The sequence below is a fragment of the Propithecus coquereli genome, unplaced genomic scaffold (assembly GCF_000956105.1).
Source record: "Propithecus coquereli isolate 6110/MARCELLA unplaced genomic scaffold, Pcoq_1.0 Scaffold39, whole genome shotgun sequence".
NCBI classification, from domain to species: Eukaryota; Metazoa; Chordata; class Mammalia; order Primates; family Indriidae; genus Propithecus; species Propithecus coquereli.
In genome coordinates this window covers 3,707,973-3,721,732 of record NW_012149618.1, presented here as the reverse complement: position 1 = coordinate 3,721,732, position 13,760 = coordinate 3,707,973, and the positions used below count along the sequence as shown (strand labels likewise).

The window sequence follows — 13,760 nt, the reverse complement described above, 5'->3', positions numbered from 1 at the left end:
GATACATATAGATAGGAAAAAGGCTTTAAAGTGAAGCAAGTTAACACCGTCATCATCTCAAATAGTTACTCAATTTTTTTTGTTTGTTTTATGGCAAAAGCAGCTAAAATCTGCTCATTTAGCATGAATTCCAGATACAGTACAACTTTATTACTTACAGTCTTCATGTTGCACATGAGCTCTCTAGACTTGTTCATACTACATGTCTGTTACTTTTCATCCTCTGCCCTCCACTCCTCCACCCAACCCCCATCTCTGGTAGCCACTGTTTTGTTCTCTGCACAGATTTGAATTTGTTTTTTAAGATTCTACATATAAGTGAGATCACACCATATTTGTCTTCTGTGTCTGGCTTATTTCATTTAGCATAATGTCCTCCAGGCTCATCCATGTTGCAGCAAATGGTAAGATCTCATCTTTTTCAGGAATGAATAATACTCCAATGTATATATGTACCACAGTTTCTTTATCTATTCATCCATGGATGGATACTTAGGCTGTTTCCATTTCTTGGCTAGTGTGACTAAAACTGCAATGAACATGGGAGTGCAGAATCTTTATGAGGTGGTGATTTCATTTCCTTTGGATATATGCCCAGAAGAGGGATTGCTGGATTATACAGTGGTTCTATTTTTAATTTCTTTAGAAACTCCCATAGTTTTTTCCATAATGGCTGCACCAATTATATTCTAAGAAGCTACCTATGACTGCTCTTCATTTTTAGTAGGAAAATATACTATTGTCAGAATTACCATAAATCATATTTGGAAATTTAGGGCAAGTAAATTTGAGTTTTAAATTCTAGGTAAGGGAAATCAGGAAAGAAGAAAAGTAAAGTAATAAACATAATTCTATCTCAATTTCAAAGAAATTCTTTCTTCCTAGTCCACAATAAATTCAATAATTTGAAATACAAATTAAATGACTAAATAAAATCAAAACCATTTCTTCTTTGTACCTAGTCCAAGCTCAGAAGTATTCTAAGAACCATCATATTTATTATCTCATTAATATTCTCAACAATCCTGTTTGGTGTGCATAGCTATCTTAGTTCAGATTGCCATAACAAAACACTATAAACTGGGCAGCTTATAAAAAACCAAAAATTACTTCTTACAGTTTTGGAGGCTAGGAAGTCCATGATCAAGGCACCAGCAGATTTGGTGTCTGGTAAGAGCCCGTTTCCTGGTTCACAGATGGTGCCTTCTCACTGTGTCCTCAGGCTAGTTAGCTCTCTGGGGTCTCTTTTATAACGGTACTAACCTTATTCATGAGGGCTCCACCCTCATGACTTAATCACCTCCTTAAAGACCCCACTCCCTAACACCATCACTTTGGGGGTTAGGATTTCAACATATGAATTTAAGGGGGAGGGACACAACTTTCAGGTCATAGCAATAGCGGACCTCTTTTTAACAGTTGGAGAAACTAAGACTTTGGAAGAGAATTCAGTAAATTATATGTTATTAATAAATTATTTATAAATAAGAGAGAAGATAGAATAAAAGAAGAAAGGCAGAAAAGGAAGGAAAGAAGGGAGGCAGAGAGAGAGATGAACAGAGTTGAAGGTGCTAATAAAATACAAAGAGACTATGGTATTAAAACCACTCATGCTCATGGAGCCAAATCCCTTTACTAATTTATCTCTGATACACCAGGTGCCTTTGTGAAGAAAAACTCCCCTCTATAATCTAGAAAAGGGATCAGCAAACTACTGCCTGAAGACCGAATCCAGCCCAATGCCTGTTTTTTAAAATAAAGCAGTTTTTGTTTTGTTTTTATAAATTTATATCTTTAATGACAAGTAATAACTGTACGTATTCATGGGGTACACAGTGATGTTTCAATATATATAATGTATAGTGATCAGATCAGGGTAATTAGCATACCCATCATCTCCAACATGAAAATAAAGCTTTATTGGAACCCAGCCACACTCACTCATTTACATATTGTCTGTAGCTGCTCTCATGCTATGACAGCAGAGTTGAGTAGTTGTGACAGAGACCATATGGCACACAAGCCTAAAATTTTACTATCTTGCCCTTTAGAGAAGCTTGCTGGCCCCTGAACCAGAGTATGTATATTTTTCTCTAAGTCCTGCTTCTCTCTTGAGAAGGGACATGGGACAAGGACAATGAACCGAAAGCAGTCATGGGTCCCCTACCTAATAAAGAAAGAGGCAGTATTTCCCTGTGGAGCTCAGACCATCTCACTGCTTTCTTTGTGATTAAGTCTCAAATGCAAATTTTGGCTCAAATTTAGTAACGATAAATCAGACTTACTACAGAAATAAACAGCAGCCTACTTTTACAGTACTTTCTTCCAGGTACACATTCCTACTTTTCTAAAAGTATGCCCACTCCTATTTGATTAGACAGAAACTATTTCCTTTAAGATAAGAAGATGAAGGTTCCCTGTGAATTCTTTACGGTCTTTCAAACACCAGACGGCTATTTTGCTTTAAAGGCAGATTTCACAAGAGTGGGTTAACACAGTCTTTCATTTTAAAAGCTGATTATTAAGTGTGACTTTATTGGATCCAAAAAATTCCCTAAACTAAAAAGTCTCAAATTCTGATGCATCATTTAATCTGTGGTTTAGAGAAAAACTTTTGTGAGGTCAGCCTTTGAATTTATACTCACTTATAAGGATCGGAGAGTTTTTTAGTGTTTGTTGTCTTACGCCTGGTGAGAAAAATTATAATCAATACATACCGTACTAACAAGCTTGCTGGATTTTAAATAATGAGATCATTTGGGGGAAATTACCAGTTTCCTTTCTAGTAAACATGTAAAACTAAATGGACTTTCCAACAATTCCAAATAATAAAAGACAATATAAGAATTCATCCAAAAAACAATTCTAGGGACATTAATCAGCCTAATTCTCTTCTTCTGGGTGCAGAGAATGCAAAATCCTCCCCGGTTCCTAAGGGAAGGTGAGAAGAAAGAGAAATTTCAAAACTCTGCAAATTTACTCAATCTTTGAAGACCAGTCACAAAATGTGACTATAGTACACACACTTTTTTAAACACTCAGGCCACTACCTGTTTCTCCTACTATATGAAAGAAGGATACCACCACTTGAAATGGGTTTTTCCCAGCAACATCTCCTTTAAACTTTTCAAAGAGAAAGTATCAGTACAGTTATCAACATTCAAGTATATCATGAATTAAAACAATTTTGTAAAAAACCTTCTTTATGTTTATTTTTGACTAGTATGCTATCATTTCAGTTTTTTTCTTCTTAATAATTTCACTTGATCATTTCAGTTCTTCAAGTTTCCATCCCATTTCCACAATTCATTTTGTCAAATACCCACTGAGCAAATTTCCTAATCACTTATATCCTCATTAACACCAACAATCTACCCTCTATCCATTCTAAAGCGTTCTCCCTGCTCTCACCATTTCTATCCTCCTAGCCAAATCAAATGTCTTTTATCCACTCTAATTCTTTCAATGGCATTTGAGCATTCCCTTCTTCATGAACATTTAAAAACATTTGGTTTACACGACTCTGAGCTCCTGTTGTTCTTGTATCTACATGGCAATTCTCTTCCATTAGATCTTCTAAATTCAGGCTTCCCATAGCTGCATGCTAAACTTCCTCCTTCAAAAGGCTCACTTTGGTTTCATTATCCTCTACCTCTCCATCTAGACCTCTTAGCACCCCTCTTGCCCCAGATGCCAGTAATCAAGACTAGATATTTTGTCAACAGCTCCAAATAAACATTTACGGTCTTGGTCAAGTAACTTGAATTTCTCTGGACTTCTCTTTATTCTTATATCAGTTAAGTGAATTCTCCAGAGGATGAAAGAGTAGGGACTTCAGAGCTAGAAGGAAGAGCACAAGCAAAGTGATAGCACTGAGAAATCTCACAGCACTGGCAGGACAGTGGGGAGGGCTGCCTGCTTCAGATTAAAAGCACATGTTAGGGAACAGTAAAATGACACTACCCGGGAGGGTAGGCTCTGTAAGCAGCATCCAATAAGAAACTATTACTGGTTTCAAGAGAAGATTAAAGCAGACTACTCTAGTAGTAATACTGCAGAAAGATTGGGGATGGAGGAAATAGGGCCAAGGAAATAAAATAGGAAGCTATTACTATGGTAATCCAATTACAAGGGGATTAAGACTACCTGTTTAATGAAGTCTAAAATCGATGTCCTAGCATTCAAGATCTTTTCCACTTATCTTTCCAGTTTTATCTCTCATTAGTCTTTTACAAGAAATATCTCTTGCAGCCTAGATCACTACCTCCTCTCCAAATAAGTATGTCCACACAGTCAGTCCTACCATCAATTGTGTGATCATGCATACCTGATCTGCTCCTCCGCCCCTTCTAGCCTTGAAAAGCTCCACCTCCTTAGAGGTCTAGTTAATGTCCAAATTGGCCATAAAGCTTTGTTTCTCTAATCATTCCAACTCATAACAATCTTTAGTTATTTTTTTAAGCCTATGTACACTGTACATGTAGCATAGAAATTAGCATTTAACTATTTCTCTTTCTTCCCTTCCTTTCCTTTTTTCCTCTTCTTTTTTTTTTTTTGAGACAGAGTCTCGTTCTGTTGCCACAGCTAGAGTGCAGTGGCGTCATTATAGCTCACTGCAACCTCCAACTCCTGGGCTCAAGCGATCCTTCTTTCTCAGCCTCCCAAGTAGCTGGGACAACAGGCATGAGCCACCGCACCCAGCCTATTTTTCAATTAATGTTTGTTAACTTTGTCTTATCAACTATATTATAAGGTATTTGAGCACAATGATTATGCTTGAATTTCTTTTGTGTTGTTTGTCTAATCCTAATGTCATTTTAAGTCAAATCAATATTTAGATGTTCTTCAGTGTACTGCACTCAAAAAACAAGCCAAGCCCATTCTGGGCACTCTTTTGCAGTTGTGACAGACAGCTCAGGATAGTGGGTGAGGCTTAGAATACTGGGTGGGATTCCAGTTCAAGGCTCTCCTTCTGTCAACCAATGGGTTAGTAATATCTCCCTTATTACCACACTGCATAGTGTAAATCAATGAACGGGAATAAGAGTCTTCTGCTGCCTACCTGGTTATAAGACTCTTAGATTTTAGAGCAAGGGTCACAAATGAACCCACAGGCCATGGCCAACACACAGAGGTGTTCTGTTTAGCCTGCACAGTATTTCTTAAAAATATTTATCATTGCTATTACTTAAAAGGCAGTTGTTTTTCATATAAAAAAAAAAAAAAACCCTGAGTCTCTCAGCTCTTTTTAATAATATCTGCATATCCGGCAACACTAGGCCCAAACTCTCACATGGAAAACAATTCTGTAGCTGTATGACAGCTGCTGTCTTTAGATGAAGCACATATGTGCTAGTTCACTACAGTTCTTACCATTTCCTACTATATTGTATCAAGTCAGATTCACTCCTTTTCAGTACCTGCCTGGCCCTGTGAACGTTGACAGTTGCTACCTAGGTTTGATTAGAAAGCAGACTGACTCTAAATAGGTAACCTGCTAACCAATGTCAGGCCGAGGAGATACCTCCTACATTGAATATTCTCACCACACAAGGTCACTCAGATGCTCTCTCCCATGTCAGTGACCTGCTTAGACCATCATACAGTTACAACCTAGATACTCACTACAACTCTCTGCCTGTCTTAGGCTTCTGAACAAGTCTTGATATCCTGAACTTAATTCCTACTTTCTGCCTCTGCTTGGCAGAGTGATCTGTGTTATGCACTGATTGTGTCCTAACTGATCAGTACAGCCACAGTGGCTTCAGAAGAAGGATGAGAGCTTCATCTCCAGATACAAATGACCTATTTTATTTTAGCTTTTTCACCCCCACTTCATTTCCAAAAAGTGTCATGATTCAGGGTCCATAGTGGAACTAAATTTCTGCAGGCAATCCATCAGGATGAATGGGCTGTGTGATGTTAAGTGATGCCAATAAAAGTCCATGTACTTTAGTCATAGTATATTGGTTATAACCCTGCTTCTGGCTTGGGCTAGGGCTTAGTGATATCTAGTTTAGATACACTCCAACAACTATTCAGACTATGTAAACAATATGATTTTTTCTTATCCATCAAAGAAAAGTTAACATTGATTTTCTTTGCAATCACCACTGTCAGCAGAAAATAATTGCTATTCCACCTTTCAGTTCAGTGGAATCCATCAACTTTCCTACATATTTTGGTATGATGCTACTAAAGGGTTCCTAGCTCTAGGATTTTAACTTCCCTATATTCTATATAAAATGGGCTCATTATTTTAAGAGGGTAATTCAAACACACATCATGTTTACAAGTAAGCTTCTATATTCTTAGCTTCTGAGTCCTTCTTGTTCAGAGGATAAAATTTTTAGTAGACAATTTGAACCTTTTCTTTAGCTATCTCACTATGGAACATGGTTTCCAAAAACAAAAACAAAACCCAATGCTTTCTTAGGTAGCATCATACTGTTAGGTTCAATAATTCTTAGGACAAAAATAAAGACAGGAACTACATAAGTCAGTTTCCACTGTACCCTAAGAAAATTAAAAGCAGCAAATTCTAATAACTAGCTTTGCTTAAGAGAAAGTATACAATTATTAGACAATCTTTCTTTGGTTTACTAAGTAGAATGAATACTTATACTTTTATCACTTCTGTAATCTCCCCTTTATTCTGGAGACCACTAGTTCTCCCCACAAACACAGCAGTTGAGGAGTTCGGGGGTGCACAATTGAGCTCAAGTGGAACAGACACGGGAAAGTTGGTCTATGCCTGATCTACAGACTATTCAACATGGATTCTGCTTCCTGCCATGTGGACTACAGAAGCGAGGATATGTACAACATTTCCCATTTAGTTTATATGAGTTTTCGCAAATAAACAATCCTAACAAATACAGAAATATTTTTCTACTGATCAAGTTTTTATGCCAGTGATTTATCTAACCCTTTGATATATCTCAACCAAAAGTAAAATTCAGAATCTGAAGTCAGACTTCATTTTCAGAATAAAAATACTGTAAGAACATGTAAGAACCCATGTAAGAACCATATATTATATATATCTATATAGTCTATAATGTATACTCTATCAAGTCATATTCCCAATCATTATCATGATTAATATCTAATATTATTTATTGATTACTGAAATATGCAGGGAAACTTGTACAGGATTCTATCTTCTCTTTAGACAGTTATAAACACTAACATCACATTAGGAAAGTAGAAATTTTCCTTACATTAGATTGAAATTAAATCACCACAGGTTGAAATACGGGGCAGAGGGAAGACAGTCAAACCTTAAATCACAACCCAAACCCTCATCTATGTCTTAAATCTTCCTTCTTAGAACTTGCTCCTAGTCCGTTTAGTTTCTCTCACACTAACCATAGTCTGATGACTTAGATTCTACTTCTTTTCTGCAAAGCATTTACAGACCCCTTCCAAAAGTAGCTGTACCCCAGGTCACACTTTGCCTACATATTTTAAAGAATGTCATATACACCGGTCTAACTGGATTCTGGGTTTCTTCAGGACAGCCTAAGTTTAAAGGTGCCTGAGTTCAACTGCTGACATAAATAAAGAAAATGAAATGCCCTTTAGCACAGCATAATTAATATGAAATCCTACTTAAAGACAGAATGCCCATTAGACAATTTCTATGAAAGTCTTTCATCCCAATATGATTATTAAATAAAAGTGATTTTTTCCAAAGTTTAATTTACTTATACTAATTTTATCTTATACAAAAAAACCCAGTTCTAAATGACTGTTAAAGCTACCATTTTAGGTTTCAGGTAAGAAAATAACTCAAAGGATTTGTTTTGTTGCTGTTGTTTTAGAGATAGGGTCTCACTCTATTGCCCAGGCTGGAGCGCAGTGGGTACAATCATAAGTCACTGCAACCTCAAACTCCTGGGCTCAAGCAATCCTCCTGCCTCAGCCTCCCAAGTAGCTGGGACTACAGGCATGCACCACCAAGCCAGGCTAATTTTTTTATTTTTTGTAGAGATGGAGTCTCACTATGTTGCCCAGGTTGGTCTCGAACTCCTCGCCTCAAGGGATCCTTCTGCTTCAGCCTCCCAAAGTGCTAGGATTACAGGTGTGAACCACTGTGCCCGGCCTAAAAAATAACTCAGTGGATTTTCACGCAATAAATATTTTTAGTAGAATTCATCATCTGAACCAAATGTTCACAAACCAGTCATACAAATATTAAGTTAAATAATTATTTTAAAAGCTCATTTATATTTTGATACTGATAATCATACACTTTTACCTTGAGAAGGTATGTGGGAATATTACTGAAATCCACTGGCAACTTCAAAAGGAAACGAGCTGAAAATTCACCAGTCTGTAGAAAGAAAGGTATAATAATAAGATTAAAATCAAAAATAGACTGTGAAATGACAATTATAGCCAAGGCCGTAAGTTCAACCTGTTCAAAATGCAGGCATCTTCAATTTGGGTTTCCTAACATCAGCCAAGAAAAGAAGGTTGGAAAAGTAGGGGAGAATCAAAAAGAATTCTTAAATTATTAGTTACTAAAAAGCACAATTTTAATTTTAAAAATCTGTATTTAAATGTGCAATAAAAGTATAATGCAGTAGTATTACCTTTTTGTTTCTTAAAAGTATGAAAAGAATACATGAATATATGATTATTGTTTTTTTAAAAAAGCCAAACAATACAGACCTATCCCTTTGATTCACTTGTTTTCACTCAAGCAATCAGACCACTTCACTAATATTTGTAACCCACAAGGCCGATGACATATATCACCATCCTTTATACTATAATGTGTCTGAAGTATATATAAAGGTCAAACTTCTACCCATGTAAAGGAGTATATCAGTGGGTACCACAAATAATTTTCCAATCTCCTGACAGTCCATTAACATCATTATCATCAACTAATACTTTTCAGTAATTTCTTCTATGAACTAATCTCCATAGGAAAGATGCTTAGAGTTTTGGAGATTTAAAACATTTAATTAAGCTATGAATAATAGCTTCTATTTTTTTAAGAGAGAAAACTCATGTAAAAGAAAAAAGTTTCCCTCTCAATTTTTATGATGGGAAAGGTTAAGGAATCACATTTTTAAAAACTTTATTATAGTCTAGAGGACAGGCTTTCGAACTGGGCTATGCAGAGACCTAGGAGTTCCAGGGAACCTCTGCAAATGCCATTGAGATGTATGCTGAGCTGATAGAATCCAGGGTCTCCCATTCTTTCTCATTGCAAGTGTACAGCTCAGCTTGGGATTTTAACACAGTGGGTTTTACTTACACATGTTTGAACAAAGAACTCCAGGGATGATCTCTAGAACTACTCTAAAGAGTGGATCTCTATCTTTTCATACTGCGACTACTAAAGAGCTCCCAATCTCTTCATTGTCTTCCCTTCTTAAAAATATGAACAGCAGAAACTCCTCAAAACACATCTATACACATAGCAAGCATTTACAAATATTTTTTATGGATAGGTAAACGAATGTACATAAGCATGCATGCACACCTCTTACAGATGATTCCACAAGTCACCTCGCCTTTCTACAAGCACCCTAGCAACTGGCTTCAAGGTTCTGGCCCTAATTTTAAAACTCTGACTTAAAACCTAGAAAATGCAGAAATATAAACCTTGAGCTGCAGACAACAATGATAACTAACATCTGCCTAGTTGTTTGTTGTCTGTTTTACTGCTTACAACATCTTTTAACTTTCATCAACCTCTGGCTAAGGACAGAGCATTTCTTCATCACCACAAGCCTAACCCTCCGACAGAAAAAGCAGAAATGAGAATTGAATGGACAGAATCAAAGCTGAGGCAAGCCAGATAGAGTCACAGAAGCCACTGTGCCACCAGGAATGTCAATGGTGAGAAACAGTACTGAAGTCCAGAGCTGAACAGCACTTCTCAGTACTGAATGCCATTATGTAACCAGCTACTCACAACCCAACACCTGGGAGAATACTTAAGAGCCACTAAGGATCTACAGATAGCTCATCATGGTGGGTGGGAGGTTTGTGAGATCCTAGTGTAACTGTTGTCTTCTGTTATAGTCCAAGATTACCAAAAAGGTGTGGTTTTGGTATTATGTTAAGCTCCCAGAGGACTCTAAAACTAACATGGCCTGTTAAGTGTGGTTCTTTAGATCAAGACACAGCTGGATCTAAGTACAAGGGATCATATTTTTTTTTTTTTTTTTTTTTTTGAGACAGAGTCTCACTCTTTTGCCTGGGCTAGAGTGAGTGCCGTGGCGTCATCCTAGCTCACAGCAACCTCAAACTCCTGGGCTCAAGCAATCCTCCTGCCTCAGCCTCCCAAGTAGCTGGGACTACAGGCATGTGCCACCATGCCCAGCTAATTTTTTCTACATATTTTTAGTTGTCCAATTAATTTCTTTCTATTTTTAGTAGAGACGAGGTCTCGCTCTTGCTCAGGCTGATTTCGAACTCCTGAGCTCAAACAATCCGGCCGCCTCGGCCTCCCAGAGAGCTAGGATTACAGGCGTGAGCCCCCGCACCCAGCCCAGGACCTGTCTTTTAAAAAAAAAAAGAATATACGTTCCCCAAAAATGTCCCCACTTTTTTTCTCCTATATAACTAATTTCCCCCTCTTTAGTCAGTCACTCCCATCGTCATACAAACATCATTTTTAAAAAGTGTGCATTGACTTCATATCCTTCTTCAGGTCCCATCTCATTTTCCTGTTCTACTTTACAAAATAATCTTCTGTAAAAAATTAGTCTCTATTTGAGGTTAATATTTCCTCGTTTATTATTCTCTCTTAAACCCTCTCCAGTCAGCCTTTCCTCCCCACCACTCAACTAAAACAGCTCATCAAGATCACCAATGACCTCTCCATTGCCAAATCCAATGGTCATTTCTCAGTCTCCATCTTAGTGTTCTGTCAGCAGCATTTTGATGCAGCTGACCACTTCTTTCCTGGAACATTCTTCATTTGGTTTCCAGAGTCCCAGTTTCCAGGGTCTTTGGTCACCTCAACCTCTGAACAATGGAGCACACCTAGGCTTAACTCTAAGGCCCTTTGCTTTATCTACAATCCCCAGGTGATCTCATTCAGGCTCAGGACTTTAAATAATATCTATAAACTAGTCACTCCTAAATTTTATAACTCCATCCCAGACCTTTTCCTAATTCAAATTTCATTTATCCAAATACCATAAACAAAATCAAATTCCTGATTTTGTGCTCTTTTCTCGATATTTATTCCTTGTTGCAGTAAATGCCAATTCCATTCTTTCAGTCTCTAAGGCCAAAAACCTCAAAAGCATCTTTGACCCTTATCTTTTTCTCTCACCCCACATTGAAAGTGACAGCAAATCCTGTTGAATCTACCTTCAAAATATATCCTGAGTCCAACCACCTTTCACCACCTCCACACCCACCTGGTCTGAACCACCATTTTCTCTCACTGGACAATTGCAATTGCCCCTGACTGCTTCAGCCCTTGTTCACCCTCAGTCTCTTCTCATCACAACAAGCAGAGTGATCCTTTTAATACGTCAGTTAGATTATGATCCTCATTTGCTCAAAACTCTCAAATGGTCAGGTTTTAGCTCCTTTATAGAGTTATAAGACAAGGTAACAGTTGAGCAAAGATGGAAAGAGGTGAGGAAACCATGTGGGTATGGAGGAAAAACACCCCACAAAGAGAACAGCAAGTATAAAAAGAGTTGATGGAGGAGTGTGCCTACAATGTTCAGGGAATAGTCAGTGTTGCTGGAGCAAATAAACACTAATACTGATGAATGGTCAACCAGAAACTCTTTCCTCCAAGGTGGGAGCAATTTCTAACCCCCCGGAGGATGTTCAACAATCATTCATAAAATTAATAAACACTAAAATGGCTACTACATGTATGTGGAACATTTGTTACGTCATTCCTGAGGATGTGGACACAGGTATTTAAAAAGAACCATGTGATTCAAAGAGTTTGGGGAAGAGCATTGGAGAGATGATGATAAATCAAACTCAATTTATTCCTTCTTCATTTTTAATTTATAGAGGCCAATCAGCTACCAATAAATAAATAGCCATTACTACCTACTAGTGTAAAATGTCAATCTGTAGGTTAAAATGGCAATTTCAAAACTTTTAGTCTGTTAAATTCAATGTATATGTATATATGTATTTTAAAATAACAAAAGGAATGAAATGTAGGATTTTAAAAATTAAAAGAACTTGTGTACATATAAGGTAATAGGAAAGATAATTACATATTTTGCACTTGGATTCATTTGAACTGCTTATTTTAGACCATGCACTGCATTTTAGCTCTTTTGTCCTATTTTAGTTTGTACAATATATTTTTATCCTACCAGCTATTTTGGACAAACATTCTTTTAAAAACTCTCAGATGATCCCTACTTTATCCCTTCTCAAAATGTTGATCTTAGAATTAATATAAATTTGTGTTTATTGGCAACAGTCTGATTTATACAACTAAAGTCATAATAAGAGACATGCTGGTCCCAGGACTAAAATAAATTTGTGTTTATCAGCAACAGGCTGATTTACACAACTAAATTCATAATAAAAGAAGCTTAAGACTATGAGGGGAATTTATTCTATTAGAAACCATAAAAAGCACTTCATGATTTCCAACTTTCAAGCCTACCGTATATTCTTTGTTTTGCCATTGAAAAACAAAGAAAACTTAGCACTTCTTTCTGACAGCACTGGAAATGTTGAAAAATAAGATTCAAGAATTCAGTTTTCAGTTCTGCCACTGATTTTCCTAGTGCCCCGTTAGCCAATCTTCCTCTGCGAAACTGAGTAAATGATAATTTAAAACATATCTTAATGTAAAACTTAAGTTATAAATATTATACAAAGTACAAAACGCAAATGAAAAATCCTTGTTCTACTTCAGACAATGACTTTTCATGTGTTTTCACATTTGAAGTTCTAACAGTTAATTCAAGCAATTTACGGTCACTCTGTTGTAATGTCAAAGATTGCTTCCACAGCATTCTTTCCTGTAAGCTGAAAATGAGACATTTAGATGCAGCCAAGTGAACAGAATAATTTGATTTTTTTTCAGTCCTTGGTCAAATCTTCTCTTGGATAGATGCAGAAAATTATCTAACCTATGACTGTTAAAATGTCAGCCTTTCTGCCAACTGCCTTAATGGCAATTTCCCCAGCATTAGCAATAAATACATGCATCCTTCCTTCTTTCAAGTTATAGTACGTTGGCAAGTAACTTAAAGTAACAAGACTCCAAGTTTTGGCAATTTATTAGGTCTAAGCTTTTCTTCTGGTGATAGCAGCTGTGTCACAGTTTTCCTCTCCTCTTGGAAGTGACAGGTAGACATCTTGTGTAGAACAGATTTCAAAGTCAGGTTGCTCTGTAAGGGAAAATTTTACTTGCCTTCTCAGAGATACTTCTCTTGTCAACAAATAAGCTTTAATCTGAATATGACTGCACTTTAGAGAACTAAAAGCTAAGAAACACTCAAGAGTGATTATAACCTTAGCTGGGTGACGATCTGATAAGGCTGATTCTTCAAATGAACTCTAACAACCAATAAGCCTAAATCTGGAGATTGTTTCTTACCACATTTATAAATATTAAATATATTGCATTGACTTCATATCCTTCTTCAGGTCCCATCTCATTTTCCTGTTCTACTTTACAAAATAATCTTCTGTATGTGTCTGAAGTATATATAAAGGTCAAACTTCTACCCATGTAAAGGAGTATATCAGTGGGTACCACAAATAATTTTCCAATCTCCTGACAGTCC

At 36.8% G+C, this 13,760-nt stretch overlaps 1 protein-coding gene across 1 annotated transcript in view; it reads right to left on the bottom strand.

The window, feature by feature from the left end:
- BRE (brain and reproductive organ-expressed (TNFRSF1A modulator)) overlaps positions 1 to 13,760 on the bottom strand; it is a 415,486-nt gene that overhangs the window by 271,592 nt on the left and 130,134 nt on the right. The window contains exon 4 of the mRNA XM_012652415.1: positions 8,264 to 8,338. Coding sequence (XP_012507869.1) covers positions 8,264 to 8,338 — 75 coding nt within the window. The remainder of the gene's footprint in view (positions 1 to 8,263; positions 8,339 to 13,760) is intronic.